The following is a 25,043-nucleotide window of genomic DNA, read 5'->3' as shown; positions in this document are numbered from 1 at the left end:
TGTTTGGTTATATTAGGGTGGTTCCACACAGCCCTCTAACCTGAGTGCCATCACGTTTTAAGAACACGATTCCACCCAACTTCTAGTCCACACACCCCTCTCAGAAAGGAGAACAGACAGGCAGCCCTTGTCCCATCCCCAAAAACCTTTAAAAATGGAGAGAAAAGTAAAATAACTAACCCGGCCATCACGAAAGTGCTGCCAGCCCTCTCCTGGTGCGTAGGAATGATGCGCCAGGAGAAGAGGGGGAAGGAGCCATTTTCTTCCTCCCCTCCCCTTCCTTCCTGTGCAGACGGCCCCCTCAGAAGTCACAGAACTTCCAAAGGGGACGTCCAGGCAGCCACCATACTGGATCTGGCCCGGGTTTTTCCAGTATCAAATTAATTCAGCAAAAAGCAGGGTTTTCCTTCTTTATGTTGAAACCATTGGTTTTTCCCTGAGATGTCATCTGTGGACGCCCCAGGGGAAAATGCAAGTGGGTGCGCACTTTAGGTGCTATCTGGATGCACCCATAGATATAATGGTGACAGCTCTACAATGAAGAAGAGGATCTGACTAATAATTCTGAAGTGGGGCACAGAAAATGTGCTTAATGGAAACAATGAGAGAGTGCTGCTAACTGAATTTCTCCCTCACCCCAGAGTTTAGGAAGGACTTTAAGATCGTCTGGGGAGGCCCTGCTCTCGGTCCTGGCTTTGTCACAAGTACGGTTGGTGGGGACGAGTGACAAGGTCTTCTCAGTGGTGGCCCCTCGGCTATGGAACGCCCTCCCTTAGGGTATCAGATCAGCCCCCTCCCTTTTAAGATTTCGAAAGAGAGTCAAGACTTGGCTCTTTGAGCAGGTATTTCCAAATACAGTGTAATAGACATAGGAAAATTGAATGGTTTAACAATGTGATTGGACAATCTTTTTAATAGGAGACCCTAATGTTCATGTTTTTATTGATTTTGTTATGGTTTTATTATTTGGATGTTTTTATTGTATTGAAATTGTATTTTATGGTCTTGGCACCAATTGTGAACTGCCCCAAGACATCTGCGGGCTGAGAGGGATGACATATAAATATAGTAAATAAATAATAAATAAATAATACTTTATAAGTAACAGCATTACCTGTAATACATTATTACTACTATACATTATTATCTATGACTGTGAGAGCCATTCAGTAGTGGAACTCTCTGCCCCGGAGTGTGGTGGAGGCTCCTTCTTTGGAAGCTTTTAAACAGAGACTGGATGGCCATCTGTCGGGGTGCTCTGAATGCGATTTTTCTGCTTCTTGGCAGGGGGTTGAACTGGATGGCCATGAGGTCTCTTCCAACTCTATGACTGTTCCTGGAGAAGCAAATGGCATCCTTTTGCCCATACTTTGCAGTTGAGGAATATATGTGTAAATAGTTCGGTGTAATAAATAATAATGTACTTGTTTTTTCAAAATGTATTTTAAAGCCATTATTGGAGGGGTCATCTCTTTGTATTATATTTCTACTTTAAGGGTTCAAAACAGTTTACTTATAAAACAATTAACAAGCTAATAAGTTACAAAAAATAAAGTTATCATAAACTCTGCCTCTACCTGAATTTTTGAATTGGTTTTTCCCTGGTGAGGACTGAAAGCTAAGCATTCTTAAAGGCTTATAAAAAGCAATTTCAGGTGGAATGGACTGGCAGAAGCACAGGCTAAGCCTTCCAGAACTATCTCCTCCTCTGTGCTGTCTTTAAATTGCCTTCTCTTTGCTTCAAAGAAATTCAGCAGCCAATCCAGTTCTGACCTCCAGGTCCACCCATTATCTCTTATCTCAAGGAACAAGAGACATGATCACAGTGAAGAAGGAAAAGCTTTGATTCTGTGCCATAAGGTTATAAATGATTGTATGGCCACATCTATTTGGTTATAGCAGTATTTTCTACCAAGTCCATCCTGGCAACATATTCTGATCAAGACTCAAAGGTAGAACTGGCAGACTTCCAAGTATAAGCCCCAACCAGGGCTCTTCAAATGTAGCCCCTTTATCATATGTATTGGAAGTGTCAGTGCAAAAGTGTAGCCCCGTTTAATTATTTGTCCAAAAAATCGCCCAATGAGAAAGTGCTCAAAACGATGAACACATCAAAACACTCGGAACAATGTATTGTCGGAAGCTTTCATGGCCGGAATCACTGGGTTGTTGTAGGTTTTTTCGGACTATATGGCCATGTTCTAGAGGCATTCTCTCCTGGCGTTTTGCCTACATTTATGGCAAGCATCCTCAGAGGTAGTGAGGTCACCTCATTACCTCTGAGGATGCTTGCCATAGATGCAGGCGAAACATCAGGAGAGAATGCCTCTGGAACATGGCCATATAGCCCGAAAAAACCTACAACAACACTAGGAACAATTTTTAAAATGGCTATATCATGTTAAAAATATATATACCCAACATCCCGAATACATGGAGTGTCAATTCAGTTAAACAGGAATACTGGAACTTAGCACTTATTGTGTACAACAATCATGGAAGATCAGGTCAGTATTATTATCCTCATATAATATTAATATTCTAGATGGAAAGATAAGGCTGAAAGAGAATGGCTTGCCTAAAGCTACCTCATGAATAAGGTCATAGCAGAGGAAAGATTCAGACCTGAGGCTTCCTGATTCATTACTCAGCCTGTTAACCATTATGCCACAGTGAATCTCCCTATTAGAGACACAATCTGCAACATTATAATGAAATAACAAGATGGGCCATGGAAAAAGCCATACCATGGAAAAGCCATACACTCCGAAAAGAGCACCCTAAAGTTTCCAAGTGATACAAGCAATGATACCACCCTATCACTTCTATCACTGAAGATGTTTGTAACAGGAGTCCCTATTCGCTTCTACTCTAGTCAGTCCCTCACCCCCACATTCGGCCTTCCACATGTGTTAGGGATACAGGATCCCTGTGAAAGTAGAAAAAAACAGCAATCAAAAAATCTCTCAAGGAATCTCTCAAGTCCTCCAGCTTGGCTCCATTGTCAACTTCTGCCAGATGTTGATGACAGAAGCATGCTTGAGGACCTATGGATATCTACAGGAAGGTTTTTCTTTGGGAATATTTAAGTTTTCCAACACAACTCTATGACCAACATCTGGTGGAAGTTGACCATAGAGTCACACTGAAGGCCCTAGAGATTACTAGATAGAACATATTAATCAAATTCACAAAAATTAAGCCTGCAAACATAAAGGGACAGACTACTTCAAAGCAAAAGACAAAATGATAAAAAGGGCAAATAAACTTGCAGGGGAAAAAAAAAAGACAAGAACATGTATACATTTCTGTAAGGTAAGGTAAAGGTAAAGGTTTTCCCCTGACATTATGTCCAATAGTGTCTGACTGTGGGGGTTGGTGCTCATCTCCATTTCTAAGCTGAAGAGCTGGCGTTGACCGTAGATCAACAAGGTCATGTGGCCGGCATGACTACATGGAACACCATTACATTTCCGCCGGAGCGGTGCCTATTGGTCTACTCACATTTGCATGTTTTCGAACTGTTAGGTTGGCAGAAGCTGAGGCTGACAACGGAAGCTCATGCTGCTCTCCGGATTTGAACTTGGGACCTTTTGGTCAACAAGCTCAACAACTTAGCAGTTTAACCCACTGTGCCACCGGGTGCTCCCTTCTGTAAGATATCTACTTTAACTGCTTTATGTCTCACATAAACAAAAGGAGTCTAGGTATAGTAAAGGTAAAGGTTTTCCCCTGACATTAAGTCCAATTATGTCTGACTCTGGGGGTTGGTGCTTATCTCCATTTCAAAGCCAAAGAGCCAGGATTGTCCAGAGACACCTCTAAGGTCATGTGGCCGGCATGACTGCATGGAGCGCCATTACCTTCCTGCCGGAAGAGTTCCTATTGATCTACTCACATTTGCTAGATTGGCAGAAGCTGGGGCTAATAGAAGGAGCTCACGCTGCTCCTTGGATCGAACCTGTGACCTTTGGGTAAGCAAGTTCAGCAGTTCAGCGGTTTAGCCCACTGCGTCACCGGGGGCTTCAAAGGAGTCTACTCCAGGATAAATATAAATGTGACTAAATCTGCCTATTCTGACCCATTGGTGATTGCATGGTTTTGGGTAGATTTGCAGCAAGTGCTATTTCCCATATTACATCATACCACTTATTGAAGGACAAACCCAATCTAATTATCATTAGTAAAATGTAACTAATTCTCTAAGAGGAGCTGTTGTTACAAAAACTATGTTTAGCAATGTCAACTCAAGGTGCACCTCCTTATTAACACCCTCAATTTCTGAAAGCACCTCCTTCCAGAAAGTTGACACATGTAGGTGCTTCCCACCACATATGTAAAAATAAGCTAATTGCTGGCATCCTTTCTGGCCTGTTGCAAAACATGGTGGTTTATTAGATTTATAGTGCTTGCATTTACCTTCCACAGGTACCGAATTAAATGGTTTACCACACCACATTGTTGCCCTGCCCATGTCAACTTCTACTTGAATTAGTCATTTCATGGAGCAACCAGGGTGAAGTCAACACCAGCAATATAACCAAAAAACCCTAAACTTTCCCAAGCTCCTTAATTCCAAGGTTGGCAAACTGGTTATATCTGAGCATCAAGTAATATTCATCTACCCAGAAAAGACTGCACCAGATCACTTCATACAATTACCACATTGTAGATGTTGACTAAGAAGGAAACTGCCTAGCTGTCAACATGTCCAAAATCATCTGGGGAATTCCTACACAGAAGACTTCACATAAGAACAAGAGGTCCCATCGGCTCTCCGATAGGGCCACTGTATAGGGATGCTGGGAGCTGCCATTCCAAACATCTGGAATGCACCGGTTCAGGGAGCCAATTTAAGTAATCTTATCTTAAAATTCAATTGCAAATTCATAGAAAACCTCTATTATGTAAGAACGTATACAGATGGCACTGAGCGGAAGCACATTAAATGTAATGTATTTGGAGAAGATCAGTTATACTCATTTATGATGTTAGTTGTTGCCATCACTACTGCAGTCTGTCTCACATGTCTCTTCTAGAAGCTCATATAAGCCACGGATGTACAGACTGAGAGCGTTAGACAGCATTGTGCAAGCTACCATCACCTAATGTAATCAGACTTCACAACCTATTTACTGTAAGCGAATTAACAAAAGTTGCTCTCATGCAAATATGCAAACCACAGGAACATCAGACATGTAGAGGCACATTCCTAATAATCAGGTCACCCAAGAGGTAATCTAAATTGGCCAATCAAAAGCTTTGGCAAGCCAATACCTTTTACTCCCTTCCCATATCTATTTTAATGATGGAAAGCTTTGAATTACTGAAAATCTTACGCGTTCACATAAAAACAAAATGTTGCTATCATAAAATGGAATGTGCTTTTAACAAGATTTCTTCTATAAAATAAAATATTAAAATTTGATGGGGGTAGGTGGAAACAATACAGATGCTTATCAGAATTTCCAAATTCTCTGAAACCAATAATCCTGCTCATACAAAGATGTAAGTCAGGGACACTATTAAAAATTAAAGCAACGAGCCGGTAAACAAAAATTACCACTGTCTTATAATAAACTAACATATACACCAGGATTGTCTTGATGCTCGAGGGTCAGATGCATAAGATCAAGTCAAGGAGTGCTGTGGTTTTAAACTTTGGATATGTTTTAATGGATTTTAACTGTGAATTTTTGAATAGTGTTTATATTGAATTCTGTTTTAATGTTTGTATATTTATTTACACTGTGTGCTAATGCTTTTATGTTAAGCCACTTAGGGAGAGATAAAGTGGGATATAAATAAATATAATAATAAATAGAAAAATAAATACTCTATGAAGACCTACCTTACAATGTCTGCATGACAACACTATCAATGATGGACAGGTTCTGGTTGTTGTAGGTTTTTTCGGGCTATATGGCCTTGTTCTAGAGGCATGGCCATATAGCCCAAAAAAAACCTACAACAACCCTGTGATTCCAGCCATGAAAGCCTTCGAGAATACATGGACAGGTTCTCTTTGTGGCCCTTTCCTTCCTTCCTTCCTTCCTTCCTTCCTTCCTTCCTTCCTTCCTTCCTTCCTTCCTTCCTCTATTTCCCTCATACACTTTCTCCATCCCTCATTTCTTCATTTCTTTGCGGTGGCACAATTGTTTAAACCCTTATGCCGGCAGGTCAGTGGTTGTAATCTGAAGAGCGTGATGAGCTCCCATCCATCAGCTCCAGCTACTCATGCGAGGACAGGAAAGAAGCTTCCCACAGGATGGTAAAACATCCAGGTTTCCCCGGGCAATGTCCTTGCAGACAGCCAATTCCCTCACACCAGGAGCGACTTGCAGTTTATCAAGTTGCTCCCGACACGAAAAAATAAATTCTTCATTTCTTTCCTTGCTTTTCCTCAAACACCTTTCTTCATTCACCTTCATTCTCTCTTCCCATCTTTCTCTTTTTCCTTCCTTTTCTTGATACTTTTTGCCTTTCATTTTTCTTATTTTCTGCATTCCCTTCTTTTTCTTTCTTTTTCTTCAATTCCTTTTCCCTTCCTTTCTCTTCCCTTTATTACTTTTCCTCCCCTCGTACCTTTTCCCTTTCCTTTCTTCTCCCTTTCCCTCATACACATGTCATCTAGCAAAAGCCAATCCACTTTACTCACAGACACTTTACTCCTTTTGTTTCTCAGTCACATGACAAAGGGGCCACTTCACCTAGCTGCAGCCATTCATTCTGCTTTGCTCTTTTCTTTGCCTCTGCTCTGGGCTTGAACAGGGTGGTTCTTTTAGTTCACTCATTTATTTTAAGTTGGATAACAAAGGGAATATGTGCCAAGTTTGGCCCATATCCACCAAGCGACGTAGGATGCTTTGTGGTACAAACCAACACACACACACACACACAGAGGCTTCAGTTTGATAGTTCTGCCTATATTTACAGATCATTGTGGATGATTAAAAATCTGTAACAAAATATTTTCATAAGAATGTATTGATATTTCAACTCTGGTCTGATGGTTTTCTAGCCTTGTTTTGTGATACATAACTGTTTAAAAATACTAAGGTTTTGCATCTGAGATGCATTCATGGTTTATACTGGTTAGAATACTGTCCGATCTCATATCTTTAACAACTGAGTAAATGGCAACTCATGAGAGGGACCATATTTTCCCATCCTTGGATGCATCCTTGGATGTTGTTGTTGTTTAAAAAATTATTTTAAAAACTGTGATGAAGTTACTTTTTCACAATTAGCTGGAAACGGAAAGTATAAGGAGGTTCCACAAGGCATTACATGAAGTATTGTATTAACCAGTGATAAATTTCCCTATGACCAAGAGCATTCTGCAATGTTTAGGCAGAAATCAGCTTTGTTCATCTAATACCCCTTCCAACATCAATAAAATACTTCCTGCGTTAGAGTTCAGGTTTCTTATTGCTTCTTATTCAGCATAGCTGGGGAACAGCTAATGCTTATTAGCCAGTTAATTGCTCCTTGAATAGCTTCCCCTAATTGTCCCTTAATGTCAATTCCTATTATTGGAATTGAAGCCTTAATCACTGGTTGCTGATTTTTTTTACTGCTGCACAACAACACTGATTCCCTCCAGAAAATTAAAATTATATGATTACAAAATGCTGTAATTGGGTATTCTTGCATGACAGAGGGTTGGACTATGTGGCTCTTGGGGCTCCTTCCAACTTTTAAGATTCTATGGTTCTATAAGGTAGCATAATGAGAAAAATCATTAATGACAATAATGGGAACTCAAGGGAGGCTATTTATAATGCAATAAATAGGTTAGTTAACCAGCAATTCCTTATCCCCAGTCTACAGTGAAAAGACAGGATGCTTTTGACCAATAAAAAGTCAGAGGACAGTTGCACTTATTTAAAAGTTCTTGGAATTGCAGGAGAGGACAAGTTCTCCCTCCACGCAAAGCCTGCTCTGGAGGAAACTTGTGGGGACACTTAAGAGAGGCAAAATGTATTTATTTATTTATTTATTTCATGCATTTCTACCCCACCCTTCTCCCCCCAAAGGGGGACACAGGGCGGCCTCACACAAGCACCGTACGATGCTATCAACGTGTAAAACAGTCCAAAATACATTGAAACATTAAAAATCATTAAAACACATCATACAATTCATTAAACAGTAAATTAAACAAGCCAGTTAAAACCAAATCCAAGACTGGGCAGATTCAATGTATTTTGTCACAGATATCCCAAGTCTTTCCAATTGCCGCTGTCCACTAATCAAATGCCATGTCTTCAATTGTCTTCTAAAGGACAGGAGGGAGGTGGCCAACTTGATGTCCCTGGGGAGAGAGTTCCACAGATGGGGGGCCACTGCCGAGAAGGCCCTGCCTCTCGTCCAGACCAATCGCATTTGCGATAGTGGTGGGATCGAGAGCAGGGCCTCTCCTGAAAAGAAGAAACGTTCACTCAAAGAGCACTGCATTTCAGTCATAGTTTTCCGGTAACAAAAATATTTTTTCTATGTTATTCCTATGTATTTATTTACAGTATTTATATACCGCTTTTCCCCTGGGGGAACTCAAAGCGGTTTACAAGAAATAATGGCAAAATTCAACACCTTACATACATAAACCAAATCATAAATCAAACAAAACAGGACAAATTCACCATAAGATAACAGGACATTTTAACATGAAGTATAAAAATTAAAGACACCTAGTAAAAACATTAAAATCACATGATCCAAACATGTAGACCGGGACATTCCAGGTATCAATTACACATATTCCATATTTACTTCTTGCACTGTGTCACTTTTCTAGTCAAAACATTGGTTCCATAACCATGTCTTTGTTCTCTTTCTACAGGTCAGGAGGGAGGGCGCTGATCTAATCTCACTGGGGAGAGAGTTCCAGAGTTGGTAAAATCATCTCTGGAGTATTATGACCCTTTGTGGAGGTGACACTTAAGGAAGACATAGGCCTCTTCTACACTGCCATAAAAATCTAGATTATCTGCTTTGAACTCGATTATATGGCAATATAGACTCAGATAATCCAGTTCAAAGCAGATAGTGTGGATTAACTGCTTTGATAATCTGGATTATATTGCAGCATAGAAGGATCCATAGACAGTTTGGGAAGTGAGCAACAAAGATGCCTAAAGATGTGGAAAACAAGTTCTATTAGTTTTTCTATTATTATTATTATTATTATTAGGAATGACTGAAGGACCAGGATATCTTAAAGTCAGAAAAGAAGAAAAGCTGAAAGGGGACTGATCCTCCACAGGACAGGACCTGAGAACTTAAATCACAGCAGGCTGAACATTCCAAATCACTTGCTGAATGTAAACGCATTTTCACAGTGGAACCAATGACAGGGATGGGCTCCATAGCTGGTTCTCCCTTACTGGAGGTCTTCAAGCAGATACCTGACAGCCATCCTTTTGGGATACTCTCATTAAGACTGGAATGGAGCAGATAGTCTAAAACTGTAGAATCTTTTACACAAGCAAACACACACACACCTCCAAAGCCTCTGTAACATTTTGTTACATCCCAGACAGGCTCGGATTGCAATTGTGTATTTCACCACAAACACAGTGAAAGAACACAACTGTTAAACAAGCCTGAGAAGACATAGAACACCACAGGGCGGCAAATCAAAACCCTGGAATTCAATGATTTGGCAATTCCCAGGGAAATGGAAAAACGCAAATGCTGGATCTACCAAGGACACAGGAATCATACAGAACATAGGAATCTAGGGAATGACGCAAAATTTTCAGTAGTCTTCAGAAGCCTTCTTCATTTCACTGAGGGCTTCCACTAGAGAACTGCCTTGGTCTTGCTAAGAGAAGACAGAGTATTAAACGAGGGTCAGGCAATGGTAGCCTCTTCATCATGAACCTTCAAACTTTGATCTTCCAACAGTTTTGTACTTCAGCTACTAGTACTCCCCACCATATGGTCAATAGACAAGGGATCTGGGAACTGAAGTCAAACCCATCTTGAGAACAATTGTTCTAGACATTTTTAGAAGCAATGCAGATAGAAGAATAACTGCTTAGGCTGATAGGAGCTCCAAACTAACAATATCTTTTCATATAGATCTTTTCATATGGATCTTTTCATATAGAAATATAACCAAGAATATCAAGGAAGAAAATCCCACAATATCTGCTTTGAACTGGATCCACATTCAGATGTGGGATTTCCTGTCTTGATATTCTGGAATATAGGGCTGTGTGGAAGGGCCCTGAGTCCACACTCAGATAATGTGGGATTTTCTAACTTGATGTGCTGTGTGGAAGGGTCCTTTGAGTAACGGGTTTTTCAGAAAAAATACTCTTCTGAAAAGCTGATTAAAAATGTTAAAAACCCACACAGTTCAACTTTGGGACGCAGAAACTAAGGACTGATAGCAGTGTTATTAGGGATTAAAGAAGAAATTAGATGCAGAATGCCCAAGTATGAATGGCTCTAAAGCCTCCCCTTGAGCCTTTGACCTTTATAATTCTAAGATGACAACTACAGAAAAACCTTTGCTGCTTCCCTGACTGTGCGGGACTTCTATTTTTCTCTCTGGGAAAAAGGAAAACATTGATTTAAGTCCTGACCTTTGGTTTCATTGTCACAATTTAACTTCAGGCTCAGCAAATATGATTCATGACTGTGCACATGGGGGCAGGGGGAGAATTCTGCCATCATGTTTTATGCACAAGAGTTATTTTAGCCACTGCGCCAGAGAATTAGGGGCTTTAATTCTAATTAAAATATTAAAAAATAGCACTAGTTCAAGAAAGAAATATTTTGTTTCCTAAGCCATCACTTCTCACAAAATATATTTATGCTTCCTCTTAATTCTGGAGCATTAATCTAATATTCATATAATAAAAGCCACCTGTGTAATGACATATTTCCAATAAAAACTGGTAAAACATTTTTGATATATTGAACTCCATTACACACAACTGGAAAATATGCAGCTCTACCAGCCCCATCATCTTGAGTTCAAAGAACGACCAACATTCACATTTCAAGTACACATATTTAATAGTAAAAAAATAAAAAGGCAAAATGCAGAAGAGTCATGATTCAGCCTCTGTAGCTTGGCAAACACCTCTCTGACTACATGACAAGATGAAAGGCAAACCTACCTGGTTCAGTGCAGTTTTTGAAATAAAGATGCCCTGTCTCTTCAGGGTTATCTGTGACGTTCTCCTCCGCTTCCTGCTGTAGCCTTCGTCCAACCCACTTGTCACTGGTTTCCAAAGCAGAGTTCAGAATATCATAAACTAGAGAGAAAAAGAACCAAACAAATATTATAGGGTGAAAGGAAACAGTAAAGTACCACATCACATTCAGAGATAGAAGTAGGCAATTGATTCTACCAATGTATTAAATACTATTATAGTAAGTGTAGCCACATAGTTTAAAAATTGAGTCAGGTGAAAAGGGGACCTAGTAAGGGAAAAATGGTCAGAAAGTCACTATATCAGGGTTTCTCAACCCTCCTAATGCCACGACCCCTTAATACACTTCCTCATGTTGTGGTGACCCCCAACTTTAACATTATTTTCGTTGCTACTTCATAACTGTAATTTTGCTACTGTTATGAAATATAATGTAAATATCTGATATGCAGGATATATTTTCATTCACTGGGCCAAATTTGGCACAAATACCCGATAATCCCAAATTTGAATACTGGTGGGGTTGTGGGGGGATTGATTTTGTCATTTGGGAGTTCTAGTTGCTGAGATTTATCATTAACCTACACTCAAGGAGAATTCTGAATTCCACCAACGATGAAATTGAAGCAAACTTGGCATACAGAACTCCTATAACCAACAGAAAATACTGGAAGGGTTTGGTGGGCACTGACCATGAGTTCTGGAGTTGTAGTTCACCTACACTCAAAGAGCACTGTGGACTCAAACAATGATGGATCTGGACCAAACTTGACACAAATGCTCAATATGCCCAAATGTGAACATTGGTGGCCTTTGGGGAAAATAGACCATGACATTTGGGAGTTGTAGTTGCTGGGATTTATAGTTCACCTACAATCAAAGAGCATTCTGAACCCCACCAATGACAGAATTCGGCCAAACTTCCCACTCAGAACCCCCATGCCTTGAAGGGATTCACTGGCACGAGCCTCTCTCCAGTCTCGCATGCTCTCCCTCACTCGCACATGCACACCACGCTTCCATGTACCAAACATGCCTGCTCTCCCCTCCGTGCTTGGAGTCCCAAAAACAACCCTCCCCTTGGCTGAGAGGCCAGCCAATCACAGTGGAGGAGGGGTTTTGGTGGTTGGAGCTGCCAACCCAGAGTTTGTTTCCAAAAAGGAAGAGAAGGACAGGTGGAGAGATCTTCCACCTTCTCTGCCAATGTTTTCTGATGGTCTTTGGAGAGCCCTCTGAAACTCCCTCGTGACCCACCCCCCAGGGGTCCCGACCCCCAGGTTGAGAAACACTGCACTATGCTCATAATGCTAGGTCAAAACTTCCTTCTTATGGGCTTTCTACAAAGATCTTAAATATCCTTGTTCTTATGCCTCCACTATTCAAAATGTAGGGGTTCTTCCCACCAGTGTTGTGGATTCCCATGAAAATTTGCTGTAAATAATGCCGGGGAGAGGCAAAACAGAGTCATAAGAACAACAACAGACAGCACCAAATGCATTTGAGGTCAGAATTTCTAGTTCTCAACAAACTAGTACAAGATCTGGTATGTAAAATCCAACCAGGGAATGCTATGAACCAGTCTGAAGGAAAAGCAAGAGTGAAATATTGACTATTAAGACCCTTCCAGGCAGGCCCTATAACCCAGGAACTGATCCCAAGTTTTCTGTTTATTCCAGATTATCTGGTAGTGGGGACTCATATAATCCAGTTTAAAGCAGAAACCCTGGGATCAGATCCTGGGATATAGGGCCCGTCTGGAAGAGCTCTTAGAGAGTGAACCTAGGATGTCCTACTGAACAATCATCTCTACTCCCTCCAAATGATTTGCACTGCAGGCTAGGAGGAATGCTGATAGGTGTGTCAGATTGATGTATGAAATACTGTTGGCCCTGGAGTTTCTTGAAACCGTCAACTCCTTTTTAATAGTATGTTTAGAAATATGTTCTGCAATACAGTACCATATATAGATAGGACAAACAGAGGAGAAGGAAACTGAAGGGTAAGGAGATGTCATAGATTCTGAAAAACTAGCACAGTATAGTGAGTCTGTGTTTCTTCTAGGCAGTCTGAGAAATTTTTTAAAACATTTCCTAACATCTTCCAAAATCCCTTCTCTACAAGCTATCTTGAATCCCTTAAAACAGAAATGTGAAGGGTTGAACCTGGGACCATATATGTACAACACACGAGTGGTTACTGGTCTACATGATCCTTTCTTATGCATACAACAGAAGCACATGGGTTTTCCTTCCTCAGTGCCAACTCAGCTCAAATTTTCAAATAAAATATAAACAAAATAAATAGCTACAACAACATACTAAAGAAAGAAAAAACATCAAAAGGCTTCTGGAGGCATCCGGCTGTTGAAAGCACAATGCAGGACAAAATAGAACCACCTAACCCAGTCATAGCAGGTTTATTCTTTTGTTCTTCTCTATAATTACTTTCAGTCTGTGTCTGTATATGCGAAACCTAACTCTTAACACCATCACACCCAGGCATCTGATAATCTGCATGCATACTAGGTGCTCACTAGGCATGAGTATCTAAGGGTGGCTTTTTTTAAAAAAACTCATCAATTAATTTTAATCAGTTTAAATATAGGTAGGATGTCTGATGGTTGTTTCTCTAACCAGTTCCTAGTTTTATAGTCAGTTCATGACACAGTGTTGTCAGCTCCTTCCTCTGTCATGAAGAAGGAAGACTGCTCCCTTAGGAAGCTGTAGGGATGCTCTATGACCCTGAATATACCTAAAGGTATTGGTGGTTATGGCTTCAGGTAGATTGGGTGGCATTCTTTGGTTAGGTCCAACTAGACTCTTCCATTGTCTTATTGAATGGTGCAACAACACATTTATTATTTATTTATTTACTGCATTTATATACCACTTTTCTCACCCCTGAGGGGACTCAAAGCGGTTTCCAACATAATAATGGCAAAATTCAATGCTGTTCATACATGTGAAAACCAAAGCATAATATCTAGACAATAACGTATAACTATAAATTAAAAACATTAACTATATTAAAACACAAGGCAAAACAACATTTATACATTAAAACATATTAGTATAAACATTAAAATCACGTAATCCAAAATTATAATCTGAAGTCATTTCAACTGTCAATTGCATGTATTTCCTATTCAGTACTTGTCCTGCTCATTGACCAAATGCTTGGTCCCACAGTCATGTCTTTGCTCTTTTTCCGATGACCAAGAGAAATGTACTGATCTAATTTCACTCGGGAGGGAGTTCCACAACCAAGGGGCCACCACTGAGAAGGTCCTGTCCCATGCCTCCAACAACCACACCTGCGAAGAAGGTGTAATTGAGAGCAGGGCTTTCCCAGAAGATCTTAGCCTCTGTGGTGGTTCATAGATGTGTTTGGATAGGTAAGCTGGAACCATATAGGCCTTGATAGGCCCTATAATGCTGCACTAAAAGCCAAACTCACCTGTTCTGAGTGTTGGGTAGCTTAATTTGATGAACCCCATCAAATTAAGCAACTCAAACCAAGGGAAAGCGGGGGCATTTGTGGGGCACTGGGGTAAATCTGGTGGGTAGCATCGAAAACCGTTGCCCTGCATCGCCCACCATCTCCATCACATGGGGGGAAGCACTGAAGTCCAGCTCCTCCCTACGTTTTCCACAGCTTTTCTTATGAGAACACGTGAAGGCTCCTATGTTCTCTTGACTTCATCCTACAACACTTCTGGGAGAGAGCCAGGATGGAGTGCCACCAGAAGTAGCCCTGCGTCATGTAATGGCTGTGTCTTGTAAGTGTTCTAGGATGGAGCCAAAGGTCAATGTGATGAGGTCCTAATTTATATAAGCCTCCAAGTTGCTGGAAGAGCATTATGAAGTTCTGCATGGAAAGGAGCAAGGCACTAGATATGCACAATGGTGAGCTATTGTTGCGTTGTGACTTACACATTATCCTCATTCGCTGTGTTGCTTTAAAAGTGATGCTAGTGAAGAAAACCCTGGGTTGGCAGCTTCAACACAAACACATGGCACCTTTCCAAGGGATTTTTCCCCCTCCAGCCAGAGCCTGTTCATCCTGGAAACTTGCATGTTGCTCTGATTAAGCTAGGAGTGCATGTTCATGCGCCAGTAACATCTGGCAGGGTTGCAAGCATGGAGAGAACAGCAGGGTGCCCATTGTATGTAGCACAGCTCATGGCTCGGTCCCTTTCAGCAAAAAGTTAGTGGAGCTTTCTGCCAAGTTTCCATTACACACACAAAAAGGTCCACTCTTTCTTGCTCCAGTTCAACACATTGCAGCTCTTTCTTCCCCACATGTCTCCTTTCCCATTGGGCTTTCTTTTATCAAAAGCTGGAGGAAAATACTGAACTCAGCAACAGAGCTGCTGGACAGGTCTGGCCACACAGGTTGAGAGTTGAGATGACACTTAAAGAAATGGCTTGCTTTTAACAGGTGGAAGCAGTTGCCGCAAGAGCAGTCAACTTCTCACCAGCCCTGCTGTTGTGCACTTAATGGCAACCTCTGCTCAGAAATTTCACAAATGATGTTTTCCACAACACTTACATCGCTGCCAGAAAAAACATCATCTGCTAAACTTCAGATGATGTGTCAGGTTGCTGTTAAAAATCTAGGAACGGAGCCAGAAAAAAAGGTCTAGTTCATTTATCATGCCTGACTAATGATTAAAACAATCTATATTTAACAGAGGGCTGCTGAGTATTTTATTCACAATGGCCAGGAGGCAAAATGTCTCTTCTTCCAGGAAATTCTGGGTTCAAGACTTACCTATGGATATTCAGAAGGGCACTGAGCAAACCGCATGACAATGTATGTACTTATAATGAGGATTTGGTGGACCCATTAACAGGCGTGTTTTATAAAAAATACTGAACCACTTCTAGCTCCCTACATTAAAGATGTTTCAGAAAAATGAATATTTTTTTTCATTTTGCCACAATTTAGAACCACCCTCTTCCCATAATATAGGTATAAAATGCTCAGGTGAAGGGCATCTATATATAGAAAGCAGGTGGAGACTCAGGGTGGAGAATTTTTAAAAGGTATAATTTTCCTTTTCCGCCCTTTTGAAAGCTGTCTGCACTGGATAGCTCTGCCTCTTAAAGACATGCTGCAACATTTTATTACAGATGTGACTGTATGTTTAAATATGTATTACAAACAACTTTAAGGCCACAGCTCAGCTTTTCTAATTCTTGCAGAAATATATAAGTGTATAGGTAATGCAACATATAAAACAATCTTCTATATCAGCATTTCTCACCCTGGGGGTCGGGTCCTCTGGGTGGGTCGCCAGGGGGCGTAAGAGGGGTCGCCAAAGACAATAAAAAAACACAATATTTTATGTTGGTCATGGGGGTTCTGTGTGGGAAGTTTTACCAAATTCTATTGTTGGTAAAACTTCAGATGTCAAGCTCTAGTTTCTCCAAACTCCACCAGTATTCACATTTGGGCATATTGAGTATGCGTGCCAAGTTTGGTCCAGATCCATCATTGTTTGAGTCCATAGTGCTCTCTAGATGTAGGTGAACTACAACTTCTAAACCGAAGCTCAATGCCCATCAAACCCTTTCAGTATTGTATTGTCGAAGGCTTTCATGGCTGGAATCACTAGGTTCTTGTGGGTTTTTTCGGGCTATAGAGCCATGTTCTAGAGGCATTTCTCCTGACGTTTCGCCTGCATCTATGGCAAGCATCCTCATTACCTCTGAGGATGCTTGCCATAGATGCAGGCGAAACGTCAGGAGAAATGCCTCTAGAACATGGCTCTATAGCCCGAAAAAAACCACAAGAACCTTTCAGTATTTTCTGTTGATCATAGGAGTTGTGTGTGCCAAGTTTGGTTCAATTCCATTGTTGGTGGAATTCAGAACGCTCTTTGATGGTAGGTGAACTATCAATCCCACCAACTAAAACTCCCAAATAACATCAACACCACCCCCCACTCCGAACCCCACCAATATTCAAATCTGGGTGTATCAGGTATTTGTGCCAAATTTAGTCCAGTGAATGAAAATACAACCTGCATATCAGATATTTACATTATGATTCATAACATAAAATTACAGTTATGAAGAAGTAACAAAAATAATGTTATAGTTGGGGGTCACCACAACATGAGAAACTGTATTGAGGGGTCGCGGCATTAGGAAGGTTGAGAAACTCTGTTCTATATGCTACTCAGAAGTAAACCCCATAGAGTTCAACACCGCATCGGTGTGCACCTTCACCCCATTTCTGACATAAGGCACACCTATCACAGGGAGGTTGTTTTTGTCCTTGGGAGTTCTGCCATTGCATTCCTTTGAGGATGAGAGAATGTGACTTCATTTTTTCCCTTGTAATTTTCATCACAAGCATGTTACAAACTGCAGGGGATGTGTGTTGAGAGAGCAAGTTCCTTACCTAACAAGTTTGTGGAAAGTATAATATTCAGCATAACATCCTGATTCTCAGATAAAACTCTTATCTATGTGACATAAGTTCAAATATAAAAACATTCTCCCGATCCCTTATTTCTTCTCAGAATGCTCCGTTTTCATATTGCCGTATTTGAAAGAAAATATTGTCTAGGGGGCTGCCGTGGTGCAACGGATTAAACCACTAAGTTGCAGAACTTGCTGACCGAAAGGTCTACGGTTCGAATCTGTGGAGGGGGTGAGCTCCCATTGTTAGCCCCAGCTTCACCTAGCAGTTCAAAAGCATGCAAATGTGAGTAGATCAATAGGTACCACTTCGGTGGGAAAGTAACACAACTCCATGAAGTCATGCTGGCTACATGACCTTTGAGGTGTCTATGGACAACACCGGCTCTTCTGCTTAGAAATGGAGATGAGCACAACTCACCAGAGTCGAGCACAACTAGATTTAATGTCAAGGGGAAACCTTTACCTTTTATTGTTGTAATATTCCTGTATTTAACAAATAACTCTCAGCTACCTTTTGACATCAAAACAGTCTAAAGTGTTTATATTTAATTTCAACTATTTGATATTTAATAGCAGATATAGGGGTGGGATCTGTTGCTTTATCCCAGAGTAGAACAATTCAATGGGCTCTTGAATGGTGATTTATCAAGACATGGTAAATCCAGTTGATTTAAGGGCTGTACACTAACCGAGACTAAGTATAGGAGTTAGGCCATGGTGTTTGAGAGTTGTGGTTATTTGCACAAAAGTCTGGCTTTAGTAAACTGTATTTGAGAACTAGCATTCAATTATATTTCAGATTCAGCAGTGTTTGATTTTAAATTCCTGACAGTAATTATTTGAAGTTGATAGTATACGAGGTACTTGCTTAAATTAGAACAAGCACAGCATATTATTGTGTAATAATATAGGATACATTAAGACATATTTTCAAATGGATCTTCAAACATCCTGATTCTTACAGCTGCCAAGTCAACTACAGGGCAGGACTCCTGTATCTTGAACAATTAACAGATACAGAAGCAGGAAAATGTAGCCTAAAGTTTTGCCAGATGGACCTACACAACATTTCCTCCCTCACTCCAACCACACATTTTATTTGCCACATTCCCAGCCCCCCAAAGCTGTTTAATACTAGTGGGTAGTGGGAAGGGATATAGAAGTGTCCAGCAATGTTTCTATAGGGGATGCACCACACTGAAAGATTTTATTTCAGAACTATTAAAAATACTAGAGCCCTGTCCTACATTCAACCTGGCACCCCTATCACAGTGAAATATCAAATTACTCACTGGCTTAGCAATAACAGCAGGTCAAACAGTGAAGCCTTTGCTACTTCTCATTGTAGCTGTACTTAAAGTTTACTATATGGAGCTACTGAACACTGATGCCAGCAGAGAAGTAAAATGAGTGTTCTATCTCTCTGGCCCACAACTTCAGATTGGACAACAGGAGTCGGTATATTTTTTCACCATATTTTGAAGCTGTTCTACTTTGACAATATGAGCATTAAGAACCTGGAACCCAATAAGGATCCATATCTAGGGTACCTTCTACACTGCCATATAATCCAGATTATCAAAACAGATAATCCACATTATCTGCTTTGAACTTGAATATATGGAGCCCCCGGTGACACAGCGAGTTAAAGCACTGAGCTGCTGAACTTGTTGACCAAAAGGTCATAAGTTCGAATTCGGAGGGTGGAGTGAGCTCCCGCTGTTAGCTGCAGCTTCTGCCAACCTAACAGTTCGAAAACATGCAAATGTGGTAGATCAATATGTACCACTCTGGCGGGAAGGTAACGGCACTCCATGCAGTCATGCCAGCTACATGACCTAGGAGGTGTCTAAGGACAATGCCAGCTCTTCAGCTTAGAAATGGAGATGAGCACCAACCCCTAGATTCGGACATGACTGGACTTAATGTCAGGGAAAAACCTTTACCTTATATGATTCTACACTGTCAGATAATCCAGTTCAAAGCAGATAATCTGTATTTTACATGGCAGTGTAGAAGGGACCTAATCTATAAACTCAGGGCTCTTCCACACAGCCCTATATCCCAGAATATCAAGGAAGAAAAATCCCACATTATCTGCTTTGAATTGGAATATATGGCAGTATGGACTCGGATAACCCAGTTCAAAGCAGATTATATGGGGTTTTCTGCTATGATATTCTGGGTTATATGGCTGTGTGGAAGGGTCCTCATTCAAAATTTCACTACAGCAGGCCACAATGAACTTTTAGCTTCTTTACCTGTTGAATAACTATGATCCTAATTGTGAAAATGTATTTGAGTAGATGTTGTGAAAGGAGGTATTCTGCAATTCCTTATGCAACACCGACCTCTCAGTGCCATTTGAGATTCATGGTACCAACGGCCCTTCCACACAGCCCTATATCCCAGAATATCAAGGCAGAAAAATCCCACAATATATACTTGGAACTGGGTTATCTGAGTTCACACTGCCATATGTTCCAGTTCAAAGCAGATAATGTAGGATTTTATTCAGCTGTGTGGAAGGGGCCTTTGTCCACATTCAGATATTGTGGGATTTCCTGACTTGATATTCTGGGATATAGGGCTGTGTGGAAGGGCCCCACGATACACTCCATGATCAATGTAAGGGAGCAGGAAAGCACCTGAGCATCATTTAACTGCTGTTGGGACAGCTGGTGAAAATGGTTTTTAATAGCAGAGATTTCAGAGAGCAACAGCAGTTCCTTTTTTGGCTGCCTACTTCCAACCAGATGCTTACCACCATCATAGCCATGTGGAAGGGGTCAGCATCATAAAGATGTCTTGCCCAACCACGGAGCCCAATGCAATTATGTTGGTGGAACTATATTTTTTGGCTGTGTTGTTGTTGTTATTAGTATGTTTATGTATACCCCACTTTTTCTCTCCACAAAGGGAGGCTCAAAGCGACTGGATCCCAGGAATAATCTCCTAGGGCCCTTCCACACAGCCCTATATCCCAGAATATCATGGTAGAAAATCCCACAATATCTGCTTTAAACTAAGTGCCCTTCCACACAGCCCTATCCCCCAGAATATCCAGGGAGGAAATACCACATTATCTCTGTGTGGGCTCAGATAACACAGTTCAAAGAAGATATTCTGGGATATAGGGCTGTGTGGAAGGGCCCTGAGTCCATACTGCCATATATCCCAGTCCAAAGCAGATATTGTGGGATTTTTTGCCTTGATATTCTGGGATATAGGGCTGTGTGGAAGGGCCCTGAGTTATTGGAGTCTACACTCAGATAATGTGGGATTTTCTGCCTTAATAATCTGGGATATAGGGCTGTGTGGAAGGGTCCCCAGATGAGGATATTCTGCCTCAATAAATGCAGCTCTAGGAGTGGAAGTTGCATTAACCACAGAGATTACTCAAAAAGCTTTATTTTTGCTAAAAATAAAAAAAATAAAAAAACAGAATCAGCAAGGGATTCTGGGAGTTTTCATCCATAAAAAGGACCACTTCCAAACTCAGATTACACCACATAAAAATCACTGTCAAAAGAATTCACAATGAACAAATAGAAAAAGCGAAATAATCCTCATGTGAGTCATTGTCATGATGGACAGTCGTTATCATGATGGACAGTACAGTACAGTTACTTAGAAATGCTCTGAAAGAAAACAATACAACGAGGCAACAGAACTTGGATCAACGTTTGACTTTTTCTATCAGGTCTGCACTCGCTGCTTCAGATGGAAGCCAGAGATTACTAAAGAGATGCCTTTCTTTCCCAAGAGCGTCCTCAGGGAGTTCATACGGCAAGTGTAGCAATTCCAATGTAGCAGGACAGAGCAAAACGAATCAGGTAGAGAAGCCTTTATCAAGGACTTAATCTGAGCAAGGACTCCAAAGGATTAGTTTTAGAACTGACTTGGAGTGGCATGAATACATCAAGTACTAGCAGGCTGGTACATCTGAGAATATATATAAAGTGTTTTTCTGTAATACTGAAAACAGCTACTACACCCCCATCTCTGAGAGGGCTGGCTTCTGCGTTAAAACAATGTCAGCAAATAGCAAGCTTCAACCCCAGCAATTTCCTTGTCAAAATTAAACTTACGAAATGTATAAGCACTCTTGTCCAGGATCCCAACCAACCAGACATACACATTTCAGGGATTGCCCAATTCTATGCATCCTTCATCTTGGTTTTCCATTTGTCTCCATTGGTCCATCAATCAATATGAACTGCCCTGATTGAATATTTATTTCTTAAAATATATTTTTATTTCAACCAAACACACAATTCTGCAGTTTAAATAAGGAATCACACCCTCAAAAATATCTGGATTTGGCAGAGGTGGTAGCTATTAATTCTCCATCATCCTATTTTTTAAATGGTTTTAAAATGTCCTAGTTTCTGCCTCCTCTGTCCTGACTTTACTTCTTCCCATCCTCAGTAGGTTCAGGCAAAAGCCAACTTTACAGCTTCTCTTAACTTGTATGTTTGTTGCCATTAATATATTTTTTGCAATCTTGACAGTACTCTGTTGTTGCTTGGCCATCTGATGTTTCTGGTCTACATGGTCTATCATGTGATCCAGCTATGTATCTTGCGAAACATGTTTGCACAAGGTAACCAAATTGTGTTTTCATGGCAGGAAATATAAAATATAATTATGATTTAAATCTGTCTCTAAAGAGACTGTTCTTGGAGGTGTGTTGCATCAGAACCAACTCTAGCTTGGTTAATTCAAATATAGGTAAAGGTAAAGGTAGTCCCCTGACATTAAGTCCAGTCATGTCTGACTCTGGGGTGTGGTGCTCATCTCCATTTCTAAGCCGAAGAGCCAGCATTGTCCGTAGACACCTCCAAGGTCATGTGGCCGGCATGACTGCATGGAGCGCCGTTACCTTCCCGCCGGAGCGGTACCTATTGATCTACTCACATTTGCATGTTTTCGAACTGCTAGGTTGGCAGAAGCTAGGGCTGACAGCGGAAGCTCACGCCGCTCCCTTTCCGCTGCGACCTTTCGATCAACAAGCTCAGCAGCTCAGTGCCACTGGGGGCGCAGTGGGTTAAAGCATTGTTCAAACACCGTTTTTCACCATGTAATAGTTGCCACATCATAATAGTCACACCCCTCTTCTGGAATCCTGAAATTGGATTCTCTCTCTAAAGAGACTGTTCTTGGGAGGTGTGTTGAATCAGAACCAATTCTAGCTGGGTTAGTTCAGATATATCATTGTTCAAACACCATTTTTCACCATGTAATAGTCGCTACCGCATAATAGTTGCACCCCTCTTCTGGGATCCTGAAACTGGATTCTGTCTCTAAATAGTCTGTTCATGGAGATGTGTTGCATCAGAACCAACTCTAGCTTGGTTAGTTCAGGCATATCATTGTTCAAACACCGTTTTTCACCATGTAATAGTCGCCACTACATAATAGTCACACCCCTCTTCTGGGATCCTGAAACTGGATTCTGTCTCTAAAGAGACTGTTCTTGGAGGTGTGTTGCATCAGAACGAACTCTAGCTTGGTTAGTTCAGATATATCATTGTTCAAACACCATTTTCCACCATGTAATAGTCACCACCAAATAATGGTCACACCCCTCTTCTGGGATCCTGAAATTGGATTCTTGCCTGTTCTCACTTAATCGTTGCATTAGAGCTGGCTAGGTCTAGGGCTCCCCTTTCTCTTTCCTGCCTCCTTGGAGGTAAGACCCTTTTAAAAAAAGGGGAGCCACCTGGATCTTCTCCCTCCTGCCTCTTCAGAAGTAAGAGAAGGAAAGCCCCAGATCCAGCCATGTCTGCAGGATTTTTTTATTTCTTTAATAATCACATCACATTTTTACTAAAGGAAACATTTGATACAAAATGTTACTACTATGCGGTGAATACAGTATTTCTTTACACTATGTGGAGTTGCAATCCAATAAAAAAAATCTTAGTTCATACTTGTTCACATCTGTTTCATCCTTCATGCATACTGTGAACTGACTCTACTGAAATTAATTAGAATATTCTACAAAATAGTCTCCGGTGTGGTGCCACTCCAACCAATCGTCATGTTTCAGTTACTAAGCAACAGAAAGCCTATCCTTCAATTGAATGGTGAAATGAATGCAACACAATGGCAAGCCCTTTCCTTAATGTCACTCCTAACAGAAGCAGAGGGAAAAGAAACACTGGGAAGGGCAGAGTTGTGGGTTCCCCCCACTATTTTTAAATATCTAAACATACAATTACAGAGGAAAAGGTTTGCGCAAAAGTATGGGGGATGACATAGCAATCCCCAAATCTTTGCTCAGAGCTTTTTTTCCATATATAAAAGCATGTGGGATGACATAGAAGGTTCCCAAGCTCCAAGGCTGTGGTATAGGAGTGGGTCAGGCCCATAGCCAGGAGGGGGGTTGAGGGGCTTCAGCCCCCCCTGAAATTCTCAGGGTGGTCCACGAGAAGGCCTTACTGGTACATTATTTAAACTGTTGTTTATTCATATCATGATCTGATCACCATGGTCAATATATCTCATATGCATGGGGGTATTGGGATAACAATACAAAAGGTTTGCTAGGTAGATCCTGACACACACCCCCCCCCCCCCGGAATCAAACTCAACCCTCCCTGAATGAAATTCCTGGCTATGGGCCTGGAGGGGGTTGATTCCCACCAATATTTTCCCAGTCTTTTAAAAAGCATATATCTGTTATCATGTATGCACACACATTTTCCTAGTCTTTTTAAAAGCTCATCTCTGCCTAATCAGGTGTATACATTCTGATACTGTCTTATCAATAACTCCCATAGCCAGTGATACTCAGAATTTTGGAAAAGACTGATTGCTGTCAAGTTGATTTTAACTATATACAGGACAGCTGAGATTTTAAAATATTTTTACCTTAGATCTATTTTGATTGAATAACCAGGTCTAAGGTAAAGGTTTCCCTGTGACATTAAGTCTAGTCGTGTTTGACTCTAGCAGGTGATGCTCATCTCAATTTCTAAGCTGAAGAGCCGGTCTTGTCCATAGAGGCTTCCTAGGTCATGTGGCCAGCATGACTGCATAGAGCACTGTTACCTTCCCACTGAAGTAGAACCTGTTGACCTACTCTGATTTGCATGTTTTCAAACTGCTAGTTTGGCAGAAGCTGGGGCTAATAGTTGGAGCTCACCTAACTCCTTGGATTTGAACCGGTGATTGTTCAGTCACCAAGTTCAGCAGCCCAGTGGTTTAACCCGCTGCGCCACTGGGGACTCAGAACCTTATCACACTAGAGAATTAATCCATTTTAAATCTGGTTGCTGCTTTCTGCAGAATTCTGGGGTTTGTAATTTAGGGAGGAGCCTTAAACAGGCTCACTAAACTACAAACCCCAGAATTCTGCAGAAGGAAGAAACCAGGTTTAAAGTGGATTCATTCTCTAGTGTGATGAAGTAGTCAGTTAAATAGAGGC

The 25,043-nt window shown here is 41.0% G+C and overlaps 1 protein-coding gene across 2 annotated transcripts in view; it reads right to left on the bottom strand.

Annotated features, from left to right (window-relative positions):
- Positions 1-25,043, bottom strand: part of SLC24A3 (solute carrier family 24 member 3) — a 241,088-nt gene that overhangs the window by 179,886 nt on the left and 36,159 nt on the right. For both annotated transcript variants that reach the window (XM_060774095.2, XM_060774094.2), the window contains exon 2: positions 11,139-11,276. In XM_060774095.2, the coding sequence (XP_060630078.2) occupies positions 11,139-11,276 (138 nt within the window). The remainder of the gene's footprint in view (positions 1-11,138; positions 11,277-25,043) is intronic.

Source organism: Anolis sagrei, chromosome 4 (assembly GCF_037176765.1).
Source record: "Anolis sagrei isolate rAnoSag1 chromosome 4, rAnoSag1.mat, whole genome shotgun sequence".
NCBI classification, from domain to species: domain Eukaryota; kingdom Metazoa; phylum Chordata; class Lepidosauria; order Squamata; family Dactyloidae; genus Anolis; species Anolis sagrei.
Note: the sequence above shows the minus strand (reverse complement) of the source record. Positions and strands in the feature narration are given on the sequence as shown.